At 36.5% G+C, this 25,518-nt stretch overlaps 1 protein-coding gene across 1 annotated transcript in view; it reads left to right on the top strand.

Moving 5' to 3' along the window:
• LOC150106877 (E3 ubiquitin-protein ligase RNF19B-like) overlaps positions 1 to 25,518 on the top strand; it is a 328,715-nt gene that overhangs the window by 44,084 nt on the left and 259,113 nt on the right. The window contains exon 2 of the mRNA XM_090392786.1: positions 21,780 to 22,082. Within this exon, the coding sequence (XP_090248912.1) occupies positions 21,783 to 22,082 (300 nt within the window). The 5' untranslated portion in view covers positions 21,780 to 21,782. The remainder of the gene's footprint in view (positions 1 to 21,779; positions 22,083 to 25,518) is intronic.

Genomic DNA, 25,518 nt, shown 5'->3' with positions numbered 1-25,518 from the left:
ATAAAGATAAAGATTTTAAGAATAACGGTATATAAGGTATAGAGAAAAAAATAAAGATAAATTAATAATAAGAAGAAACAGCAATAATTTACAATGGTGCAGCAGACAGCTTTGATTACAGTTTGCTAATGATGCAAAATGGGTAGGGCAATCACAGCTACTACTGACATACAGCAGTGAGAATGATTTTGAATAACTTGAAAAGTAGGCATATGATAATAGCTATCAAGTGTCACTTTAGCATGATGGAATTTTTAATGCACATTATATCAATGGGATTATGTTATAAGAAATTGATGAGGCTAGGGATCTTGGAGTTATAGTGGATAGGAAACTGTAGTTCCAAGGTTACATTACAATTTCCAATACAACTCAGAGGATAATTGTGATGTTGAAACAAACATTGACATGTATAAATATGGGAGTGATTTCGACTCTTTATAAGCCTTGATACGACTGCACCTGGATTACCATGTACAGATTTGGTCTCCTGTGTTCAGAGATGATAAGGATACTGTCAAAGGGTGCAAAGAAGGGTAACAAAGATGATATAATGATTATAGAATGTTAAATTACGAGGACAGATTGAAAGAATGTGGACCTCTGACACTGGTAGGCAAGAAAAAAAGATGAGTGATATGATACAGGTCTATAAACTTCTGAAATAGTTATAGATTATCAACTGAATTTTTTTGTTATATGGAAGGTGTGGAGAGGACAAGGGGGAATGATGGAAATTAAGTCTGTGTGCAGTTAAAGAGGTGAAAGCTAGATTTTTCCCTCACAGAACAGTCAGTGGAACAAATTGAAGTAGTGAGTGCATCCAGTGTGAATGAGTTTAAATGAAAGTATGACATCAGGTGTGGGTAATCTGTGGTGTTCTTAGATGAGTCCTTGATTCCCTGAGATCTGATTATGATAATGATATATAACACTGGGTACAGATTGAAAAATGAGATACATTTGTTTATGAATGTCAAAAATATCAGAAATAAGGCATGGAAGAAGAATTAATTACACAGATTTTCAGTATATTAGCAAAGTAAGTCAAGAGCCTCTTGTAATATAATAAAGACTCTTTTACCAGTTTGAAACACTGGTTAATAAGGAGTTGAAGTTCAGAAGACAATAACATCTAGAAATAATTTAATACAAATTTGACTTCTGATTGCATCCCATAACAGTAACTAGAAAATTTTAAAGAAGTTTGCCTTTTGAATTTTAAAATGAAACATGTAGGGGAAGATTGGAAAGATTGTTTTGGGTATATATTAGTGAGACCTGCCTGTCAGAATCAGAAGGATGGAGGGGGGGGTGCTGCTAATGATATCGAATGACTTATATAATAGAATTACTGTATTTGCCGGTATATAGGATGCACCCCCTTTTTTGTACACATTTTTTAGGAAAAAAACTTTATCACCGAATATTCTAATGAATTTACAGTATTTCAAATATAAAGTAATAAGTAGGTCTACTTTCAACAAATACCTAATCTAACCAGGAAAGAGTACCCACCTTTTAATCTTCTTTGTCAAAATCCAGAAATTCATCTCCAGAGCTAAATGAAGAGACACTTGAAACCTCTTCTAAATCAATCTGAGTCCTCATACAATAAATTGTCCTCTGTACCATCTAGTGCATTACTAATGAAGCACTTCTTAAATGATTTAACCACTGTCTCAGTTTTCACAGCATTCCATTAAACTTTGATCCACTCACAAACTTGTGAAATGCTAGGCCTCTTCCTGATGGCGTAACCTCAAAATCTGAAGACTGCATCCAGTTGTTCCACTTCTCCTTCATAAATTCCTTAAATGGTTTATTAATACAGACATCTAAAGGTTGAAGCTAACTTGTTAAACCTCCTGGAAATACAGCTAACTGAATTTTCAATTCCTTGAGTTTATTTTTAACATCTTCTGTTCTGTGAGAACGAAACTGATCCCATACTAGCAGGGCAGGCTTCTTCAACAGTATCCCAGGCCGCCAGTTTTTTTTTCCATAACTTCATTCCTCCTCCTCCTCCTCCTACCCAGCCTTTTGAGTGAACATGTACAAACACTCCTTTAAGCAGTTTTTCTTTGGGTAGAGTCTTCCTTTTAAAAATCAATAGTGGCGGCAATTTTGTCCCATTAGTACAGCAGGATAAAACAACCATGTGAGTTTTTTCGTGCCCCAAAGTTTTAGTAGTAACACCTTTTGTGCCTTTGGAATCTACAGTTTTGTTTGAGGGCACATTAAAATTATATTTGCTCAAGTTCAAAATTTTCTCGTTTCTTTGCATTAATGACGAATCGATGAAATTCAATAATTTTTTATTCATATTCAGCTAGCATCTTTTGTGATATTTTTGTTTTAGTCCGCATACATATCTGGTTTCTCTTCCTGAATCTTGAACACCATGATGTTGATCCAGTAAAGTTGGCGATCCCTCTGTTAGTGACTATCACTTTCGCTTGATGAATAATTTTTGTAGACACCAAAAGTCTCGCTTTTCTGTGGTCTAAAATCCAAGTATTCAGTTCTGCCTTAAGTTCTGGCCATTTCGCAGTTGCACTTCATAGGTTATGTTTACTGTGAGTTGCTTTTTTTAGATCCTCTTCCTGATTCCGCCAAGTTCTTATCATTTTCTCAGTTGGGGTGGCCCGAAATGCCTCTCTGCAGCCCTGTTTACATGTTCTTTAGCATACGCAATCACACGTAGCTCATATGCAATATTGAAGCAATGCCGAAGCACCTTCAAATGTTTTTCAGTCATAATTTGCCAAGAAATTTAGAGAAAATTTAACAGCAGAAATTTATCACCGTTCACAACAACTGCATCCACTGAACTCTACGTAACTGGGATGTTCTCACACACCGCAAGGAAGAAATCACGTAATTTGGAACAGAGAAAATTTCCAGAAATGAAAGTAATAAAAAACTGAGTATCGGCATATACAACGCACCCTGTTTTTTCAGACCTATTTTCAAAGAAAAAAGTGCGTCTTATACGCCTGCAAATACGGTATATTATATTTATAATAGAATGACAACTGAGTTGGACAAAGGAAATGGCTACACAGTGGTACTTCTGGATTTTGCTAAGGCTTTTGACAGGATACCCATGGAATACTGTTGTGCAAATTGGAGCAGATGGGGATGGATACTAAACTGGTGATATGCATAGGAGAATGGCTCAGGGAGAGATACCAAAAGGTGGTGTATGGAGGAGTAGAGTCCAGGATGAGGCAGGTGACCAGTGGTGTGCCTCAGGGCTCTGTGCTTGGGCCATTGTTGTTTAATTTGTACATAAATGATATAGGAAATGGCTTAAAGGGAGATATTCAGTTGTTTGCTGATGATGCAAAGTTGGGTAGCGCAATAAAAAATCAAGCTGATGTTGAGAGTTTGCACGATGATTTAAATAAGCTGACAAAATGGGCAAAAGGTAATGGATGTCAGTTCAATGTGGAAAAGTGTAAAGTTATACATTTTGGGATTAAAATATTACCAGCTGTGTACTACATTGATGAAACAGTACTCCAAGAAATTGATGAGGCTAGGGACTTAGGAGTGTTGATGGATAGGGAGATGAAGTTCAGGGGCACATTGCTAAGTTGTCCAAGATTGCACATAGGATTACTTGGTTATTGAGGAACACACTGACATCCAGAGATAAAGAAGTTATTATTCCCCTTTATGAAGTGTTGATACTTCCACATTTGGATTACTGTGCTCAGGTCTGGTCATCTGGATTCCTTGGAGATGAGGAGGTTGTGGAGAGGGTTCAGAGGAGAGTGATTAAGTTGGTGAGTGATGTAAAAAATACTCCCTACATTGACAAATTGAGAGCTTGTGGATTGCAGAGGTTGGTCGATAGGCGGAGAAGAGGGGATATGATAGAAACACTTAAATTACTAATAGTTTTTTTATAAGATTGATGCAGGGGAAATGTTTCAGCTATGTGATAGTGATGGAAGAACAAGAGGCCATCCCTGCAAATTAAGGAAAAGTGTGGTTAAGAAGGGTGTGAGAACGGGGTTTTTTGCCTGGAGGGTGGTGAATGAGTGGAATGCATTGTTGGATAGGGACTAAGTTGTGAGTTATTAGTCTGTAAATGAATTCAAGAAGAGATATGATAGATATTGTTTTGCTAGTTTGGGTTTCTCGCGATGAGTCCACTGACACCTTGGAGATATCCGTAATAATAATTAATATTATTATTATTTGACACCTCCAGGGAGTCCAAAGACTCATTGAGGGAGGGCACCGGCTCTATACACTCTGTCTCAACCACTCAATCCACCAACTGACTGCAACTACACCAACGCCATCTACTGCCAATCACCACCACCACTAGTATTTCCACAGTTTATTTTTCACTTGGTTAGACTATAATAAATTTAGTTTAATCCTTTATCCAAGTGTGAGCAAACAAAGTTTGTGCCTGAAAGTATCTTCAGGACCTGGGGTAAGGTGGTACAACACTGGGAAACTCTTTGCATAGGTGGAGCAAGCTAACATCACTCCTAATCTCAGTATTTTCCATAATGCAAAACACATCTCCTTGTGGATATGTATAATGTTATGCATTAAGGGAAGGGCCACTACCCAGACTAGTTTCAACCTTTATTGAGGTCTCTTCAGTGGGAGCCAGACCCAAGTGGAGATACCAGGCAGAAGCATTAGCACGGTCATCTTTACCTGTAGGAGTTGCCAAACAGTGTGCAACCTTTTTATTAAATTACTCTGGATTTAGAGAAAGATGTTGAAAGTTTATTTTTCACTTGGTTAGACTATGATAAATTTAGTTTAATCCTTTATCCAAGTGTGTGCAAACAAAGTCTGCACCTAAAAGTATCTTCAGGACTGGGGTAAGGTGGTACAACACCGGGCAACTCATTGCAAAGGTGGAGCAAGCTAACATCACTCCTATCTCAGTATATTCCATAATGCAAAACATATCTCCTTGCTGATATGTATAATATTATGCATTAAGGGAAGGGCCACTACCCAGACTAGTTTCGACCTTTATTGAGGTCTCTTCAGTGGGAGACAGGCCCAAGTGGAGATACAAGGCAGAAGCATTAGCAAGGTCATCTCCACTTGGGCCTGGAATGGAGATGACCTTGCTATGAAGAGACCTCAATAAAGGTCGAAACTAGTCTGGCTAGTGGCCCTTCCCTTAATGCATAATATTATACATATCCGCAAGGAGATGTGTTTTGCATTATGGGAGATTCTGAGATAGGAGTGATGTTAACTTGCTCCACCTTTGCAACAAGTTGCCCGGTGTTGTACTGTACAAATATTTATGTAGCTCTAAAAGTCCAAATGTTTTCACATAAAGTTTACGAAGGTCGAGCCCAGTAAGACCTGTGACTTGTAAATAGATATATGTTATATGTAAATAATCTCAATGGGAATTTGTATATTGCTCTATGCCAAATAAGGGAATATATTCTAGAAGGTGTAGTATTAAGGCAATACCTTGCCATTAGTAAACAATATAATTTTAGAGCTTTGTAAAGACGTCAAACTTTGTGCATGTTCTACATGGGAAGTTCAAGGTCAGTGCTAGGTGGACCGACAAAAGCTTCAAACGAATGTCCGCTGCCAGAACGAATAGGATTTATGGAGTGTAGGAGAAAAACAAAGGAAGGGTCAGTCAAAGAAAAGGATTGAGGGATTTCGCCGAAATGTTCGGGGTTCACATATCTCCTCACAAGGATTCGGAAGTGACCAAATAAAAGGCGTGGGCGAAAAGATCGCATCATCGGTTCAAGAAATTTTCGTCAGTGATCCAGAGGTCATGATCGAGAAGTCGCCGACGGTTGTCCAGCAGATGTAGGCCATTGAGTACACGACTTCAGGAGAAATCATGCCTGTGATATGAAAGAAAGATGACGAGGAGCTGATCTGCCAGGCAAAACTGATAGTTGATGAGAATTGACGAGTCTTCGCCGGGAGCTGTTGTCAGAGGGAAGAAATTGCTCCTTTAATCCAACACGCATGCAAGCATTCCATAAGCTGATAATCTTCGCCCAAAGTGCAGCAGGACAGAGTATCCTAGAAACATCAGTAGACCTATTGCCGGCATAAAGAGGGATTGAAAAAGCTGACACGGAATGGAAGTCCAGTTCGAAGCCAAGTACACAGAGGGTAGCAGCTATAAAGTGAGTTGACCCGTTTGTTAAATTTCCTTGAGCTTTTAAGAGAACACTTATTAATGGACTATAAGTAGAGGCTGATCTAAATAGGCATATCTAACAGTTAAAGATTATAAAGTAATTAAGTGTCAGGAATTTGTAGTTTGAATTAAGTCATAGTATAACTGTTTGCTGAATTGGTGAAATTTGCCTATAGAATATTCCCAGTATAGAAAGGAAAGAGCAATCGTGTGTAAAAAGTATTGTTTATGTGTTCGATGAGTAAGAGTTAACATTTAAGTAATAAGTACCATTGCTCAGTATAAATGATTTATGTGATATTAAGAAAATTAGTTAAATATGTGATATGATTTGTGTGAGAAAATGTAGAAACTTAACTAGTCTATTTATGCATATTTGAATTGTGATGTTTCTTTTTATTATTGAAAATGCAGTGTAAAATTTTGTTGTTTAAATATTAATAGTGTTGCCTGATATTTTAGTTCTTTGATGCACTGTTCTAAAAAAAACAACTGAGCTTGAGTGCGGGGAAGATAGATAATTAATACGAGAATTAGATAAAGGGATAGCCATGACTGTATATAAGAGTAAGGAATGATATCTGCCGAAAGTAGTAATATTTAATGCCATAAAAGGATTTCCTGAGGCACAGTCACTAATTCAAATAAATATCTAGAGATCCTTGGTATAATACAAATAGGAATACTGGAGGTAAAAATAAGGAACAGGAGGATATTAGTTTAAAGTTAATAGAGGTGTATAAGGGAACAGAGACAAGATTAAAGATTTGGGAATTGACGATAAGATAAAAGAGAGAGAGAAAAGAAATAGATTAGAGAGTAATAAGAGATATAAAGAAATAAAATAAAGGATATCAAAATAGATTAAAAACACCTCACATTTACAGTACCACCTTTCCCCAGTCCTGAAGATACTTTTAGGCGCAGACTTTGTTTGCTCACACTTGGATAAAGGATTAAACTGAATTTATTATAGTCTAACCAAGTGAAAAATAAATTTTCAACATCTTTCTCTAAATCCAGAGTAATTTAATAAAAGGGTGGAACACTGTTTGGCAGCTCCTATAGGTAGAGATGACCTTGCTAATGCTTCTGCCTGGTATCTCCACTTGGGCCTGGCTCCTACTGAAGAGACCTCAATAAAGGTCGAAAGTAGTAATCTGGGTAGTGACCCTTCCCTTAATACATAACATTATACATATCTGCAAGGAGATGTGTTTTGCATTATGGGAGATACTGAGATAGGAGTGATGTTAGCTTGGTCCACCTTTGCAACGAGTTGCCCGGTGTTGTTACCACCTTACCCCAGTCCTGAAGATACTTTCAGGTGCAGACTTTGTTTGCTCACACTTGGATAAAGGATTAAACTAAATTTATTATAGCATTTCCACAGACAAGCACAAACATCCATGCCCACGGCGGGATTCGAATCTGCAGCCTTTTGGCTGGAGAGCGGATACGCTAACCACTCGAACAATCAAGCTGGCAAACTTGACTTGAATCCAGTTAGAGGTGAGACCTATGATTGTAGTAATACTACTAACAATATTTCATGTGGCAGTGAGTTTGAAGCCATCTGGTGTGAGGTGGAATCTAACAAGACTAATTACATAGTGGGGTGTTGTTACAGACCTGGTAGATCGGTTGCTAGTGGTGAAGAAATGCACCACCAAATAGAAAAGATGAGCGCGAAAAGAGTAATCATAATGGGAGACTTTAATTATCCAAATATTGATTGGGTAGCAGTAGAATCTCACGAGAATACTGAAAATGCATTTATTGAGCTGTTGAGGGACAACTTACTCGAGCAACATGTGACAGAAGGAACTCGAGGGCAAAGAGCATTGGATTTGATTATAGTGTCAGAGGGTGTTTCACTTAAAGATGTAATTATTCTGCCTCCGGTTGACGACAGTGATCATGCAGTACTCACTTGGAAAGTGACTAAGTTTATGAATGTTCCATCAGAAAATGTTACATGTTGAACTACAAAGCAGGAAATTATGACCAACTGAGGAATATACTGAGTTCAGTGGAATGGGATCGGTTGCTGAATGGAAAGAATATAGAGAGTGCATGGGAAGCATTTAAACAACACTTGAATGATGCAATATCAGAATGTGTCCCCCAGCATTTGAGGAATAAATAGAGAATTAGTCAAATAGATGTGTAATCTTATTAAGCAAGAGATTCATAAGAAAAGGACGATGTGGAAGGAAAACTGTGTGCATGAGGATGACGTCCATTATGAATATTATAAGTAGCAGGCTAGAATAGTCACAACTGTTGTATGGAAAGCAAAGTCTGAGTATGAAAAGAAACTGGCTCTGCGTGCTAAAGACAACCCACAAGAATTTTATCGATATGCTGCAAGTAAAAGAAAGAATGAATATGAAAGAATAACTCTTCTAAATACAGATGGCGTTGAGGGTTATAGATGCAGAAGAGGTTGTTCAGCTAATGAGTGCCCATTTTGTTTAAAACTATCGACCTGGTGCACGCAATATTGAGCTCACTGTTACCTCTTCACTAAATGAAGAAATGCAGTATGAAGACAGATTGAAGAATTGATAGACTGCAGACAGGAGAAAGAGGTGAGATATGATTGAAACTTGCAAACTTCTGAAAGGGCATACAGAATTTCAACTGATAAAAATTTTAAATTTATGGAGGGTGGGGACAAGACGAGAAGGCATCCTTGGAAGCTGAGAATGGAGGCTGCTAAGAAGGAGATGAGGACTAGATTTTTCTCTCATAGGGTGGTGCATGATTGGAATGGATTGCTATTGGATGTTGTGAGTGCAAGCAGTGTGAATGAATTCAAGAATAAGTATGATAGCTGGGGGTGTGTAGTATGTGGCCTCCTTTGATGAGTCCCTGACTTCCTGGAGGTCTCTCTTAATAATAATAATAATATAATAATAATCTTTCTTTTACAAAACTGCCTTTATCTTGTGCTTGTTTGTTCATTCATTCACACACACATTTTTATGTAACTCCCATCCACAAAAGTTTTTTCTATAGTACAATTGAACTATGGGTGGGCTAAGGATTTTTTTTTTTTTTAAATTATAAGTGCATAAGCAAAGAACAAAAAAAAAAAACTTTCACAGGAAACCATAAACATTATAAAAAAGAGAAGAGATATTAAACAAATTTAAAACTATTGCAAAAATATCATACTCAGAATTATGCAAAACTATAAGGAGAAGAGTAAGATATGAAATCAGAACTTATAACACTAGGAAAATCAAACAAATAATAGAAAATAACAAAAATATGAAAATTCTGAGAAGAAGCCTGATGATTGGAAACACTTATTTACAATTAAAAAAGAAAAAAGGAAATAGTACAGTAACAAGAAATCCAAAAGGAATTATCAAAAGACAAAGAATTTTACAAAGATCTTTATAAAGATGAATCAGATAAAACCATACAGAATAATAGAAGTAACTCTACTACTGATGATAATTTTGAACTACCAATAACCTATAAAGAAATACATGAAGCTATATACCAAGAAAAGCTCCAGGAGAAGACGAAATCCAAATTGACGTTAATAAAGATTGCTGGTGAACAATTAAACATCTAGCAAACCTTAACTTATGTATTAATAAAGGGAAAACACCTACAATCTGGAATAATGCAATATTAACATTAATTTATAAAAAAGGAGATAAAGAAGAAGCCAAAAATTACAGACCAATTAGCTTATTTTTAGTTCTATATGAAATAGTTACAAAACAATAACTAACAGAATAACACCTATTCTGGATTTAAAACAACCAGTAGAGTAGGCTGGATTCTGAAAAGGATATAGTACAATCAACCATATACATGCATTAAGGCAAATCATGGAAATAACAGAAGAATATCCAAAACCTCTCTGTTTAGCATTTATAGATTATGAAAAATGGCTTTGACGGTATCAAAACTTCTGCAATAATAGAAACTCTAGAAAATCAATCCTGTTTAATTAAGAGTCTTATAACAGCACAACTTCCAAGGAAGTGGAAAGGGTGCAATAAGGTTGGTGGCTACAAATTATGGGCCAATCTGTAAATCTGGGGGTACTAGAGAGATTGATGAGAAGTAGGATACAGAAATGGGTTGATAACAGCAGTATTCTCTGTGGTTATCAGCATGAGTTTGTTAAATAGAGATTATGTTTTACTAACTTATGTACTATAAGAAGGTGACAAATACTTTGGACGGGAAAGATGATACTTAGCTGTCAGATAGGTATCAGAAAGTTGTATATGGTGGTGCAGTATCCCGAAAGAGGAAGTGACCTTCCTCTTTCGGGACAGTGGTGTGTCACAAGGGTCAGTTTTTTGGGATCGTTGTTGTTCAATTTGTGTATTAATGATATTGAGATGGGTTTAACTAGTGATATGTGGATGAGCAAGATTGGGAAGAGCAGTGCAGAGTCGAGCAGATGTTGTGGCCTTACAGGAGGACTTGAATAGATTGCATGAATAGGCGGGTAAGTGGAACAGTTAGTTCAATGTTGCAAAGTGTAGGGTTTTGAAATTTGGTAAGCAGCGATGAAATGCAAAGTATATACTTGGTGGGGAAACTTTAAAAGGAGGTAGAGGGGATGAGAGATCTGGGAGTGGTTGTAGACCTATGTTGCTCCTTGTGAAGAGTACAGCATTTTTGTTTACCCATTTCTGTATGCAAGTTCTTATCAGCTTCTCTAAAATCTTCACTACGAGACCAGAGATACTGATAGGTCAATAGTTAAACACATCAGTTTTTGCACTCATACAATAGAACTATCATACATTCCTGTGGTATCATTCCTGAGCTGAGACTCAAGTTATACAAACATGTGAAAGGCCTTGCCAGACGGGCCAATATTCCATCTCTGTCCTTAATAGACAAATTCTTATCCAAGTTATGCAACAGCTCTTCAACCTCATTTTCATGAGCCTCTAACTCTTCATCCAATGTAGCAGTAGCACTGTGCACCATGTTACATACACCTGGTTGATATATCTTAGCGAAGTGAGCACTCATTAACTGACCCCCTTCTGATGCTATGAGCAAAAGCAAATCCAACACTCTTTGACCTTGGGTTCCTTCTTTCAATGCTGCTTGAGAAAGTTGTCTCGCATTCAATAAATTCCTCTTCTTTCTTATCATGAGATTTTTCTTCTACCCAATCAATGTTTGGAAAATTCAAGTCACCAATAATGGTATTTATTTATTTATTATTATTATTTTTAATTAAACTCATTATCTAAAAAAAATATAGTCTCAATACCTGAACTTTCTAAAGAACTGCTAAACTACCAAAACTTATGAATTCGGCTATTTCCTTTATCCAGCTCCTTTGTCACTGTATTATAAAAAATAAGCAAATTACTAAGACTTCACAAATCTGTGTTGTCCCTTATAGAGTATAATATTTCTATCCACCCAGTCCTGAATTGTGTTTTACCAATTTCTCCACTATCTTAACCACCACTCCTGAGATGCTGATTGGCCTATAATTTGTTACTTCTGTCTTGGAGCCTTCTTTATGCAATGAGACTATTTTGTACTCTTTCTACTCCATTTGTACCTTCCCAACACTTAAATTAAAAGGCTTAAATTATAAACAGCTTTGTCAGAGGAGCTGATAATTATCTTGCATATTCTCGTAATATGCAGGCTGATATGCCATCTAATCCCATGGGTGTGTTTATGTTGAGGTTCTGCAATATTTTAAGCACCTGTATTTCTTCAGCTTTTATTCTTTTATCAGTCAATGTCACATCTGACATTTCAATGTCACCACGTGTGGTATACCCCTGCAAAATGCTCACTCACTAATTCAACTATTTGGTTTGGGTCTGTTATCTCCCCACCATTAGCACTTTTTTAAAGTCATCCTTCCATAGTCACACCTCCTTTTACTTGCCACATAGCAAAAGATCCCTAGGATTTCTTCTGGCCTCATCAGGTAGTTTTCTCTCATAATTGTCATCACCCTTCTTGCTGGTGCCTTGTACTGCTCATGGGCATGCTGATCACCTTTTTCTTTATAATCACTCCACAACCTTTTCTTTGTGTCTTATTTGTGTCTCGTTTAATGAAACTTATTATCCATCTAACTTCTACTTGATTAATCCTTCTGACTCTGGTTACACATTCTGATACTGCTTTCTTCAAACACGCCTTGACCATCTCCCATGCACCAGCAACATATCTCCCCTCCAAATTCTTTTGCCATGGCACTGTTGAAAGCTGACTCCTCAGCTTATCACAATCACTTTCCTTATAATTTCACATGTATCCCTTCTTAACAGAAAATTCTGCATGTCTCGCAATCTCTCAGGTCAAGACTACATGATCACTTTCTCCAAGCAGAAGCAGCATAGCTAGATTGGTTAGCGTTAAGTTCTCTGCTATGATCAGATCCAGCACTCCCAAACCTCAGGACCCCTCCCATTACATGCTGCCTCAGATGATTATCTTTCAGCAGCTGTATAAATTCCATTTCCTTCCCTGCCTATGACTATTCCTCCTCCTCCTAATCTATGTCCTCATAGTTGAAATCACCATAATAATTACTTAACCTGTTCTCATGCTAATTTGTGAATGCAAATTAGCATGAATAGTACAGTAGTACATATATAGTTGTATCAAAGCCTTATAAGGAGATTATCTCTATATCCCTGTGTTTTTTAACATAACATTCAAGTTATTCTTTAAGCTATTTTTGTCCACTTCTGAAATATTCTCACCTCAATTTTTCACTTCAAACCAAATGTGTCAAAATGCAATGATGCAACTATTATTCCTGCCTACACCTGGCCTGTTTAAATCATCCTGCAGAATCTCTGTAATCTTTAATTATTATTATTATTTTTTTGCAGTAAAAAAAAAAACCTTTCTATATTATTATTATTAACAGTCATAGTTCGTCTGAGCAAGTCCACAAGGGACAATCTCATAAAAGCTAGCAGACTGAAAAAAACAGTTCTCAAGGACTTAAATGCATCCCAAGACAACACACCAATCTTTCTGAGTTTTTAACACCATTCAATCAGAATCTGTTGTACCAAGCAAGAAAAGCAAAAACAGAAAAAAATTATCAATTTTTGTGGAACACAGACGGCAAGATATTCTTGAGAAAGTCGCAAACTTTAAAGTCTATACAAGGAAAAAGCTCGGAAGAACATGGATAGGCTGCCAGAGTGAAACAAAAGACTCCAAATTAGTTCAAAAAGAAGACCTCAACACAATAAAAATGAATGTGAACCATCAGATAGATGTAATTACACCAGAATACATCAGCAATTGTACTTTTGACTCACTTGAGGCATGGAAACAACACACAGTACAAGCGAGAGGACTCTCAATCTTGCATATTAACATCAGAAGCATCCGAAAACATTGGTTATTGTTACAGGCTTATCTGAGGAATTATACCAGTGTTATTGATGAAAAAGAAATTTAATCAGCAATTACAGACCCATAGCAACATTACCAATTATCAATCAAATTATGGAGTGGATCATACTAAAGAAACTCGCAGCATATACAGAGAACTTTCATGTTATCCCCAAAACACAGTATGGTTTTCAGAAAAATAATGGAACAACATCTCTCTTCGAAGACTTTACAGACGTAATTAATACCACCTTAGACAAAAACAAAATTGTCGTGGTAGTCTTTATTGATTTAACTAAAGCATTTGATACACTCACACATCAAACCTTGTTAGAAATGCTGAGGCATGTTCAAATAGATGGGCCTCTGCACAGATGGTTTACAAACTACCTTTAAAAATTAAAAGCATATCACACGTATTGGGTCAAACCGAAGTAGAGAGCTATCAGTAACCTATGGAGTGCCACAGGGAGCTGTACTCTCACCAACTCTATTCAACATTTACACGCATGATATTAATCAGTTACCTCTCAAAGGTAAGATCTTCCAATACACAGACGATACAGCTATAATATCCATCCATAATAACGCACGCATAGCCCAAACAAATATGCAACATGACATAAATCTGCTTATAGACTGTCTCACCAAAAACTCCATACACCTAAACTCAGATAAGACAAAATTAATGATATTCAGAAATCCACTGACTCGACCAGTTGATAAACATGAAAAACACACAGAACAATAAAACCACTACAATCACTCAGGTTGAAACAATACGATACAATGGAATTTACTTCAATGCAGATATGAACTGGAATAGCCACATAAACCATCTACACAAGAAACTCCGAACAATAACTGGCAAACTCTACAGGTTAAAAGACAGTTCCCTCACGTCTAAAAACACTAACATACAAAGCACTGTGCCAAAATATACTAAGATATGCTATAATAACATATGCTTTCCATGCACCCTACAAACTAAATAGATTAATGTCATTACAGTACAAAATGATAAAACTGATCTTTTGGGAACAAAGAGACAATAACAACTTTATATACACTGCAATGTCGGAACACAAAATACTGACAGCAAAACACTTATGTCAGTATGCAGCTTTGCTAAAATATCATTTCGATGCCAACTACAGGACAGTTAGAAATACGTACTGTATAACAAGACCTCAGACCACTAATTATATCACATATAAATACAATAGTCACTTCGGAAAGGCCACATGAAACTTCTACATCCCAGACATGATAAACAAATTACCTTTTGAATGCCGAAACCTTACAAACTACAATAGCCTGAAAAGAGCTCTAAGGACATACTATGAACAAGAAACACGCACCCAAAATGCCATACAAACTTAATGAAACACAATTTATTCGTTCAAGCTTTCAGTTCAGCGATGCATCAAGACACTCCAAGTTATCGTATGTGTGTGTTCATGGCATGCACAAATTTCTCAATCAATGGCTGCAGTGGAAATCAAACCTATTAAACATAGGTTTGATTTCGTAACTTCCTTACACCACAGACAAACCAATAAATAATAACTAACTGGTGTCACCCTCAAATAAGCTTTGAGGATGAAAGTTGAGAAATTACATCTCATGCAAGATCATAAAATAAAAAAAATCCAAACCCATATATCACATTTCAGTGCTGTAGTTAAATATACTACAGCACTGAAATTTAAGCACAGCGCTTAAATATGCTAAAAAAAAAAATCAAAATTATAAATATAACTCATTGTTAAATCAATAAATGCTGTATTTTTATTACTATTATTATTAATACAGTATACAGAGGGGAAAAAAAAATCTACGAATTTCATTGTTACAAAAAAAAAAAATTAAATCTCTTGTAAATAGCTAATCTTATGTTATAAATATGTAATCACAATATTAAACATAATTTTAATTAAAAAAATTGTGTATATGTAAATAGCTGTATAATAATGAGCTATGATATTGAAAAAAAATTTATATATGTACATTTATATTTAAAAAAAAGAAAATCGCTACATTTTGTACTGAACAGAAAATGTAACAGTATGCTTTATTGTATATATGTAAATACCCTGTATGATGATAAATAAAATGTTATTACAGTTAAAAGAAAAAAAAAGAGCCCTACAGGGAGTCAGGAACTCATTAGGGGAGGCCTCCTCTGACATGCACTAGCTATCATACTTATTCTTGAATTCATTCACACTGCTTGCACTCACAACATCCAATGGCAATGCATTCCAATCATACACCACCCTATGAGAGAAAAATCTAGTCCTCACCCCCTTCTTAGTGCCTTTCATTCTCAGCTTCCAAGGATGCCCTCCCTAAATTGAAATCCTCTATGACCCTTTCAGAAGTTTGTGAGTCTCAATCATATCACCCATCTTTCTTCTCTTTGCTAGTGTCTGCACTCCACAAATTCTCAATCTGTCTTCATAATCAGTATTCCACAATCCTGATACTCTCCTTTTCACTCTCTCCAATATATCAGAATCACAATGGAAACCAGGAGATCAGACCTTCGCACAATAGTCCAAGTGAGGTCTTATCAAGGCCTTGTAAAGGGACAAAACCTTATCTTTACATGTGAATGTTTTTCAGCATTGCAATTATCTTTTGAGTTGTATTTGCAATCTTTGCCACATGACCCCTGAACTTCAACTTCCTATCTATTAACACCCCAAGATCTCTAGCCTCATCAGTTTCTTCTAGCCTAATCCTACTAAAATAATATGACATTGGATATCTAATCATGCCAAAGTGAATGACTTTAAATTACTGACACCCATTTTCCCATGTCCTCAATTCCAGCCTATTCAAATCATTCTGCAAGTACTGCATATCAGCATCATTCCTGATTACCCTACCTATCTTTGCATCATCAGCAAATAACTGTGTGTCACTTGTCAAATCCTTTCAAATATCATTAATGTATAGATTGAATAACAGTGGACCAAGCACTGATCCTTGTGGTACATCACTAGTTACCTTAAATCTTGCTGACACACATCCCCCGTGTACCACTTTTTGATATCTGTCAGTCAGCCATCCTCTTATCCATGCTAATATCCAAACTCATATTCTCAAATTTATGCAACAGTCTACTATGCTGTATTCTGTCAAAAGCCTTATAAAAATCCAAAAGTATGGTGTATCCATACCCGTTGTCTAGTTCAGTGGTAACATGGTTATAGAATGAGAGCAAGTTGCTAAAACATGACCTTCCCTTAGTAAACCCATGTTGCTCATTGTAAAGGAGAGATTAACTGTCAACCAATTTCTGAATGCAAGCCCTAACTAATTTTTACAAAATCTTCGCCACCACTCCAGAGATACTAATTGGTCGATACTGGATATATCGGTCTTTGCACCACCCTTGTGCAATGGAATGACCATACATTCCTGCAGAATCTTACCTGTTCTGAGACTCATATTAAACAGCCTAGCCAAAGGAATAGCCAGTTCAACTGAACACTCTTTTAGCACTTGTGCAGATATCCCATTAGTCCCTATTGCTGAATTCTTATTCAGTTTGTGCAGCAGCTCTAATACCTCTTGCTCATACATCTGAGTTTCTTCATCTAGTGAAGAGGTAACAGTGAACTCACCAGGTTGATAGCTTTTAACAAAATGGGCATTCATTAATTGAACGACCTCTTCTGCATCTATAACCCTTACGCCATCTTCATTTAGAGGAGTTATTCTTTCATATTCATTCTTTCTTGTACTTGCAGCATATTGATAGAATGCTTGTGGATTGTCTTTAGCATGCAGAGCCAGTTTCTTTCATACTAACTTTGCTTTCTGTATAACAGTTGTTACTATTCTACCCTGCTGCTTATAACATTCATAACGGTCATCATCCTTATGCACACATTTTTCCTTCCATGTCATCCTTTTCTTATGAATCTCTTGCTTAATAAGATTACACATCCATTTGACTCCTACTCTATTTATTCTTCAAACTCTCGGGACACATTCTGATATTGCATCATTCAAGTGTTGTTTAAATGCTTCCCACTCTCGATATGCTTTCCATCCAGCAACCGATTGCATTCCACTGAACTCAGTATACTCCTCAGTTGGTCATAATTTCCTGCTTTGTAGTTCAGCATGTAACCTTTTCTGAATGGAACAATCATAAACTTAGTCACTTCCCAAGTGAGTGCTGCATGATCACTCATCAACCAGAGGCCGAATAATTACATCTTTAAGTGAAACACCCTCTGACACTATAATCAAATCTAATGCTCTTTGCCCTCGAGTATCACGTGTTGCTTGAGGCAGTTGTCCCTCAACAGCTCAATAAATGCATTTTCAGTATTCTCATGAGATTCTACTGCTACCCAATCAATATTTGGATAATTAAAGTCTCCCATTATGATTACTCTTTTCGTGCTCATCTTTTCTGTTTGGTGGTGCATTTCTTCACCACTAGCAACCGATCCACCAGGTCTGTAACAACACCCCACTATGTAATTGATCTTGTCAGATTCCACCTCACACCAGATGGCTTCAAACTCACTACCACGTGAAATGCTGTTATTAGGAGTACTACAAGCATAGTTGTCCACTCTAACTGGATTCAAGTCATCTGATGTCATTAGTATGTTTGAGGCTTTATGGATGTGTACAGCACTCAGAAAGGATTAAAACAGAATTTAATAGGTGCATTGTCCCGATGAAAGATGATTTTTGTCTTCTGCAAACCGGTTCTTTTCTCGTGAATTTTTTTGTCTAGTCTGGTTAAAAAATTGGAATAATATTCCCCTGTTATTGTTTTACCCTTTTCAAGGTAATTAATTGTAGTTAATTAATTCAAGGTAATTGTTTGGATTCTGGTTGGTAGTGGTGAATCCAAGCCTTATCCATAGTAATAAATCGATGCACAAAATTAGTTTTATTCTTTTTAAAATATTCCAAGCACTGTTCAGAGATTTTCATGCAAGTGCATTTTTGATCTGTGTGAGCAAGCGCTTAACCCATCTTGTGCAAAGCTTTTTCATATGCAATTCTTCATGCAAAATATATCCTACACATTCTTTGGGAATGCCTATAGTCTCAGCAATTTGACTCGCTGGTCATCCAATACCATATCACGCACTTGATCGATGATTTCTGGTGTTGTTACCCGTTTTGGACATCCTTCACATGGATCATCTTCAAGGCTAGTACAGCTACGTTTAAACTCGCAGCCCATTTCTTAATTGTCGAAAACGAAGGAGAAGAGTGCCCATTAACCTTTATGAACTTTGAATGAGTTTCTTTTGGCGTTAAACCTTCTTTTACAAAGAATTTTATAGCCACATGATACTCAGTTTATTTGATAATCAATTTAATTTTGCTTCAGACAGCTGTATAAAACAAAACTACTTGATAGAATGACTTGCAGTTTCACATATGATAGGTGCTTATGATAGATGTACCAACTTAGGAAAAAAAAAAATCTTGCCGATAGTGTTGCCATCTATGGTCAAGGCCGAGAACTTTTCAGACCACCCTCATATATGGTTTGAAAAGGAAGAACAGCTATTGAAGAATAACTTTTAGTGCTGATGATAGACAACTAACAGAAGCAGACAAAATAGATGAGTTACTTGGTGATTACTTTGTAAGGATGTAATATCTGGGTAGAGATATTGTAGGGACAGATGTGACATTTCCTGATGCAAGAATAGAAATAGATGAATTGGACATCCTTAGGATATTGTAAAACTTCAATGTTAATATTGACATGGGATACCAGTCCATATATTATAAAAATGTGCAAGAGAATTGGCAACCCTTCTGGCTAAATTGTTTATAATCCCAACTCTTATACAGCACTAGGAGAAAGTGGAAAGAGAGTTCCATTGCATAAAGCGGACTCCAAAACAAAAATAGCTAGTTATAGAATTGGTACATCAGAGTGGTGGTTAGGTTATTGGAGAACTTGGTTAATCCTTTCCCAGTGCTGTTCATACTCCATTAAACATGATCTAACATGATGCTTCCTATTTCCAAATTTAATTTGCCATCTTCAATAAAAACTGAGCTGAAATTATTATAATAGACCTCCAGAGAGTCAGGGACTCATCGAAAGAGGCCACAAATCACTCACACCACCTGTTATTCCTTCTCTTGAATTCACTCGCACTATCTGCACTCAACACCTTGTTGGTTGTGATTTCCACGCCACACCTGCCCTTGCCTAACCACCTTTATCTTCACTTACCCTATATATCTGCTCAGTCTCAACTTCCCCACTCACATCCTGATCTATTCCATTCCTATGCTGATCATCCCCATACATATATACATTCACTACTACTTACAACATACCCTCCCTGTCTACCCAAGCACCCCCCCCCCCCATTTTCCCCTTCCTCTTGCATTCCTGTTCTCTCTTCATCTCTCACACTAGTACAACTATTTCCGTTGCTAAGCACTTCAGTTTCTTCCTTACCACTCTCCTGATCTTTCATTTCACCTCTTCTGATCTCTTGTTTGCATCACATGCTGCACATCTAGCAACAGGTTCTTCATTTCACTTATCTCAAAACCATTCAAATACAGTCTGTCACATCTGTATAATTCCATTCTTCCCTCCAATACATATCCACAAACTGCACTCCTTCCTTCTTGCACAGCTCTGCTAGCATATATCATTCATAATTCTAGCTCTCTGTCTAAACTCATCGTCATACATTGCAACAACCTTTCCCTATACTGTTATATTCTACTCTCCTCAATAACTTCTTGATGTCCACCCTTACATTCTCCTAATGTCCACTTAAATCATTTATTCCTACATTAGGAACTTTCAGTGTCTCTGCTCTTCTAGGAATTGCCTCTTTAACTTCTTGAATATAACCATGAAATTCTGATTTATTTTATTTATTTATTTATTTTTATATCCTTGTAAATAATTTCTCCAAATGCCTTCCTATCTGATCAGTCGGCATTCCTTCAGATTTTGCTATTGAGTCTTTACAAGTTGCTTCTTGATTTTGCTTTCATTTTTTTCTTCAGTAATAATTGTAAATTTGTTTAGCCACCTCTTAATGCTCCTCATCTCTGATTCTTTTTAAAACTTTCATACATTTTCCTTTTCAGTATAATATTCGATTTTATTTTGATGAGAACTGAGTGGTGATTATCCCTGTCCCCCTAATCCTCTGTGTTTATATGTATTTGTATGTATATCAGTTCTGAGCAAAATGGAATATACATACTGAAAAGAAAAAAAAAATCATATGAAAGTTTTAAATGCAACAGTGAAAGTCTCTCTCTCACACACACACAGGTGCTAACAATCAACAGACATCAACAATGACTTCTTATTTCTTATGTTCTCTTCATGATGCCTGAAACATTGGGCAAAAATTTTATGCCATTAAGTATGAGTTTTCATGTAAGTTATATTAATTTAACTATATGTCAACTTATATTCCTGTTCTGAAACATTCTCTCCCCAATTATTCTCATTAATATAAAAAATTAACAGCAGGACCTCTGTGGTATATCATTGCTCACCTTTTCCTTAATTTGTCTACATCTATTGCTCTTTGATTTCTATCCATCAACCACCTTATTCATATTGCTGTTTTCATGGCCATCCCCATTTGCTCCAATTTGTTTAATACGATTTGCAGTATAGTATCAAATGCCCTTGGCAAAGTCTAGCAATATCCATTTACCTTAACCAACTCTTTCCTCAGATTTATAGTCTTCTTTAGTAAGTGAGATATGAGATTCATATTTTTAACATATATGAAATCTAAATTAAATTATTCTTGTTTAATCCTTTATCCAAATGTAAGCAAAGTTTGTGCGCGATCTGTATTTTTGATTTTTTTTTTTTTCATATATTCATCAAATTTATGTGTATTGCAGTAACAAAGATTAATATTGTTAAACTATTAGAAGTAAAGTGCATCACAGTATGAAACTTAGTGAAGTTTCATACCATGAAGAACCCCTGCCCCTCCAGCACATGTTTTTATTGCTGAAAATTTATAGCGTGAATATAAATGCATAAGGAACAAATCATTGATATTTAACAATTATGAAATATTGGAAGTCATGTGCATCCCAGGTAGCATGCATTAAGCCTCCCAAAATATAATTTCGTAGAAAAACTGGCATTCTGCTTTTATCATATGTGTATTTTAAAATTTTTGAATGAACTGTTTTTTTTCTTCTTCTTTTGCAGTTAATGAATATGAAGAGAACTTGGCTTGCTGAAACTGAAGAGAGGTTCTCTCGCCCACCTCTAACCTCGGCTCAATCACTTCATGCAAGAATTATGGCAATGGCTGGCCCTTCTACTGGAGGACTAACTGCAATTCCTGGTACATCTCGTAAACATAGTTTTAGCCGTTTTTCTTTGCGCCGCCTGTTTGGAACTAATCCTATAACAAGACATAGTATTCGTCAACAAAGACCAATGCCTGCAGAGGTTGACTCTCGTTCTGAAAGTAGCTTTATTAGTCACAATATTGTCCCGGAAAGCAAAGTAAGATTTAGCATTCCAATATTGCTCATCATATTTATTATGTATTCTCCCTTAAATGCTTTATAAAAATAGTAATCAGCAGTGAATTAATGATTAAACACTAGAAAGAAATTGAAAAAAAAAAAAGTTATTTTTTCCGAGATTTCATATAATTTCATACCATATCCTCTTAAATATAACTTTTAATTTTTCTGGAAATGACAATGTATACTAGAATATTGATTATAAAAAATACTTTAATATCTTCCTGTAATTCTGCAATATTACATTGCCATCATCAGGGATAACAAAAAAACCAATTATATATGCATTCAGGTACTAACGCTGAGCAAATGAGGCTGAATAAAGGCAACAGAAGTTGGGCCTAGATTCCTAAACGGTGCACCGCAGTGGGCTAAATTGGGTTGTCTTGGCTGTTGGGCTAATGATCTTAAAATGTATGCTTCCCAAATTTAGGGCAGTTTCCTGCACCTAAATTTGTTGAGATTCGTAAAATTTTTCAGCGCTGAGGCAGATTCGATGAATAGTTTTTCCTACTTATATTTGCTATGATGTAATAGAGTGGCCTCCTTCTAGTGTATCCTATGGTGGGTGTCCAAAGCATGGTCAGCAAGTCCTGAGTGGCTGTATTGGTGGAACCGGATGTAGTCCTTGTGTTCGGATATCCTGATAATGGCTGTCCTGCCTGTTTGGCCATAGTAGGATAGTTTGCAACTGCAAGCAACCTGGTATACTCTTGGTAGGTCCAGGGGATTTGGCTGGTCTTTGGTGGAGCAGATAAGAGATGCCAATTTCTTATGTTGTCTATAACTGGTTGTAAGATGATATTTCCTTCGGATTTTTTTAATTTTTTGGACGTCCCCACGATTATGGTATGGTAATAGATTTTGAATAATCTCTGCTTTTTTTTGGGGGGGGGGGCTGTGGTTTCATAGTTTTAATATTTTTTGGGGGTTGTAGCCATTGGCTAAGAAAGTGTTAAGGATATGGCCAAGTTCAGTAGCTAGGGCACTGTTATCCAAACTGATTAATTTTGCCATTTTATATATAAACTCAGCCCACTTTAAAGCCAGTATAGAAAACCTTGCACTCCAACACATTGACATAATGGTCAATTTTGATATCTCCTCCTTATTCACCAATGTCCCACTTGAAGACACCTTAGACTTCATCCAAGCCATATTTCCTCTTGATATCTCAGCCCTATTTCAGTTCACCATGAACTTGGGCTATTTCATTTGGCAAGGAAAATTTTACAGACAGATAGAGGGGACAGCTATGGATTCTCCACTCTCTCTCTCCACTCCTGGCCAACTTCTTTCTGGAGACCTTTGAAGGGAAAAGCCTTAAACTCTGCCCCACATAAACCCACTGCCTAGCTATGCTACCTCGATGATGTGTTCTCCATTTGGTCCCATGGCCTGGATACCCTCCACAATTTCTTAACACACCTAAACAATCAACACTCTGGGATCCAGTTTACATTGGTAAAGGAAAACAACAACAATCTCCCATTCCTAGATACTCTGATTGCACACCAGTCCACCCTCTTCCACCAGTATGGGATTATAAAAACCCTATATAACTGCAAAATTAATCAGTTTGGATAACAGTGCCATAACTACTGAACTTGATCATATCCTTAACACTTTCTTAGCCAATGGCATCCCCCAAAATATTAAAACCATGTACCTCCTCCCCTTCAAAGCAGAGATTACTTAAAATCTATTTCCATTCTCCTGGGTACGTCCAAAAAATTAACAAAAATCCTAAGGAAATATGACCTTACAACCAGTAACAGACCACATAAGAAATTGGCATCTCTTATCCACTCACCAAAGACCAGGGATATCTCCTGGACCTTCCAGGAGTATACCAGGTCCATTGCAGTTGTGAATTGCCCTACTATGGCCAAACAGGCAAGATATCCAAACACAAGGACTACATCTGATTCCACCAGTAGCTGCTCAGGACTTGCTGACCATGCTTTGGACATCCACTACAGGATATGCTGGAAGAAGGCCAATCTATTACAGCATAGCAAATACAAAGTATGAAATAGGAGGTATGTAATATTGGGAGGAAATAGCTCCACAAGGATATTGGCTGATTGTTTCACAAAGAAACATTTGTGAACAACAAAACATCTAAGTTGGCTAATATATTAGCTATTATATATATGCTAATAGTATGAAAGACTATTCATTGAATCTGCCTCAGCTCTGAAAAACTTTACAAATCTCAACAAATCTGGATGCTTTAGACTGCCCCAAATTTGGGAAGCATGCATTTTAAGATCGTCAGCCCAACAATCAAGACAACCCAATTTAGCCCAATAGGGGGCACTGTTTAGGACTCTTGGTCTGACTTCTGTTGCCTTTATTCAGCCTCATTTGCTCAGTGTTAGTGCCTGCATGCATATATTGTTTTTTTGTGATCCCAGATGATGGCAATGTAACATTGCCGAAATATAGAAAGGTAATAATTAAAATTTTTTTATAATTACTATTTTAGTATATGTTGTCATTTCCTGAAAAATTAAAAGCTGCATGTAACCAGTGTGTAAGCTTATCTACAAAAATGCTCTTAAATAATTTCAAACAAGTTTGTTCTGTACTGCTTGCCAGCCATTGGCCTATCTGTTAACATATCTGCTCTCCAACCAACAGGTTGCTGCTTGAAATCCTGCCATGGGCATGGATATTTGTGATTGTCTTTTGGTGGGAGACAAATTTTACTGTCTGATGTTAGACAGCCAGACATTTTTTTTTTGAGTCCTGAACTGACTTGAAAAAGTTTCATGTCTCTAGTAAAAATAAATTAATACAAAAAAATTTTTTTTTTTAAATGGTAAAAAAACCCTTCACCCTATTGTAATGATGTATACGATAGGTTTACAAGATTTCATCGATGGGAGACACCAACATAAGGTTTATTATATCAAAAAAAAATTCCTATTTCTGATTGCAACAATCCACTAGAATTTGGTCTTGTTCTTGGTCTTTTCCTTGCCATCTTTTCATCAAACACCTGTTTTACTATCTGTTCCTCTAAGTGACCAAACCACTTGGGATTAGCTGAGCTCATGGATTCCTGAATGCTAACGTCAGGTTCCTTCCTAAAAATCTTCATTTTTAATATAATTCTGCCATTGATTTAATCTCTTCACTTAATTTTTATGCCTCCATAGCTCAGTTAGTGTTAATCCCTTTGGTGGGAAAGATCCTGGTGTGAATCCTATCTATGGCATGTTGAATCTTTATCAGGGCTGTTCATCTGAAGGTGAGTTAGCCAATCTCATATGGAAGTTGCTGGTTTTTTTATTCTTCAAAACGGGCAAAACCATCAGTGGAACAAGTGCAATTTGCAGACATAACAGCCAATGCAGATAAGATTAACTTTCCTATCATAAGCAATAATCAGTTTTTCTGAGAAG

The sequence above is a fragment of the Typopeltis vanoorti genome, chromosome 5, assembly GCF_054136105.1.
Source record: "Typopeltis vanoorti isolate ZY-2024b chromosome 5, IOZ_Tvanoo_1.0, whole genome shotgun sequence".
Taxonomy (NCBI): Eukaryota; Metazoa; Arthropoda; class Arachnida; order Uropygi; family Thelyphonidae; genus Typopeltis; species Typopeltis vanoorti.
The sequence above is the reverse complement of the archived record's forward strand: the minus strand, read 5'-3'. Positions and strand labels throughout refer to the sequence as shown.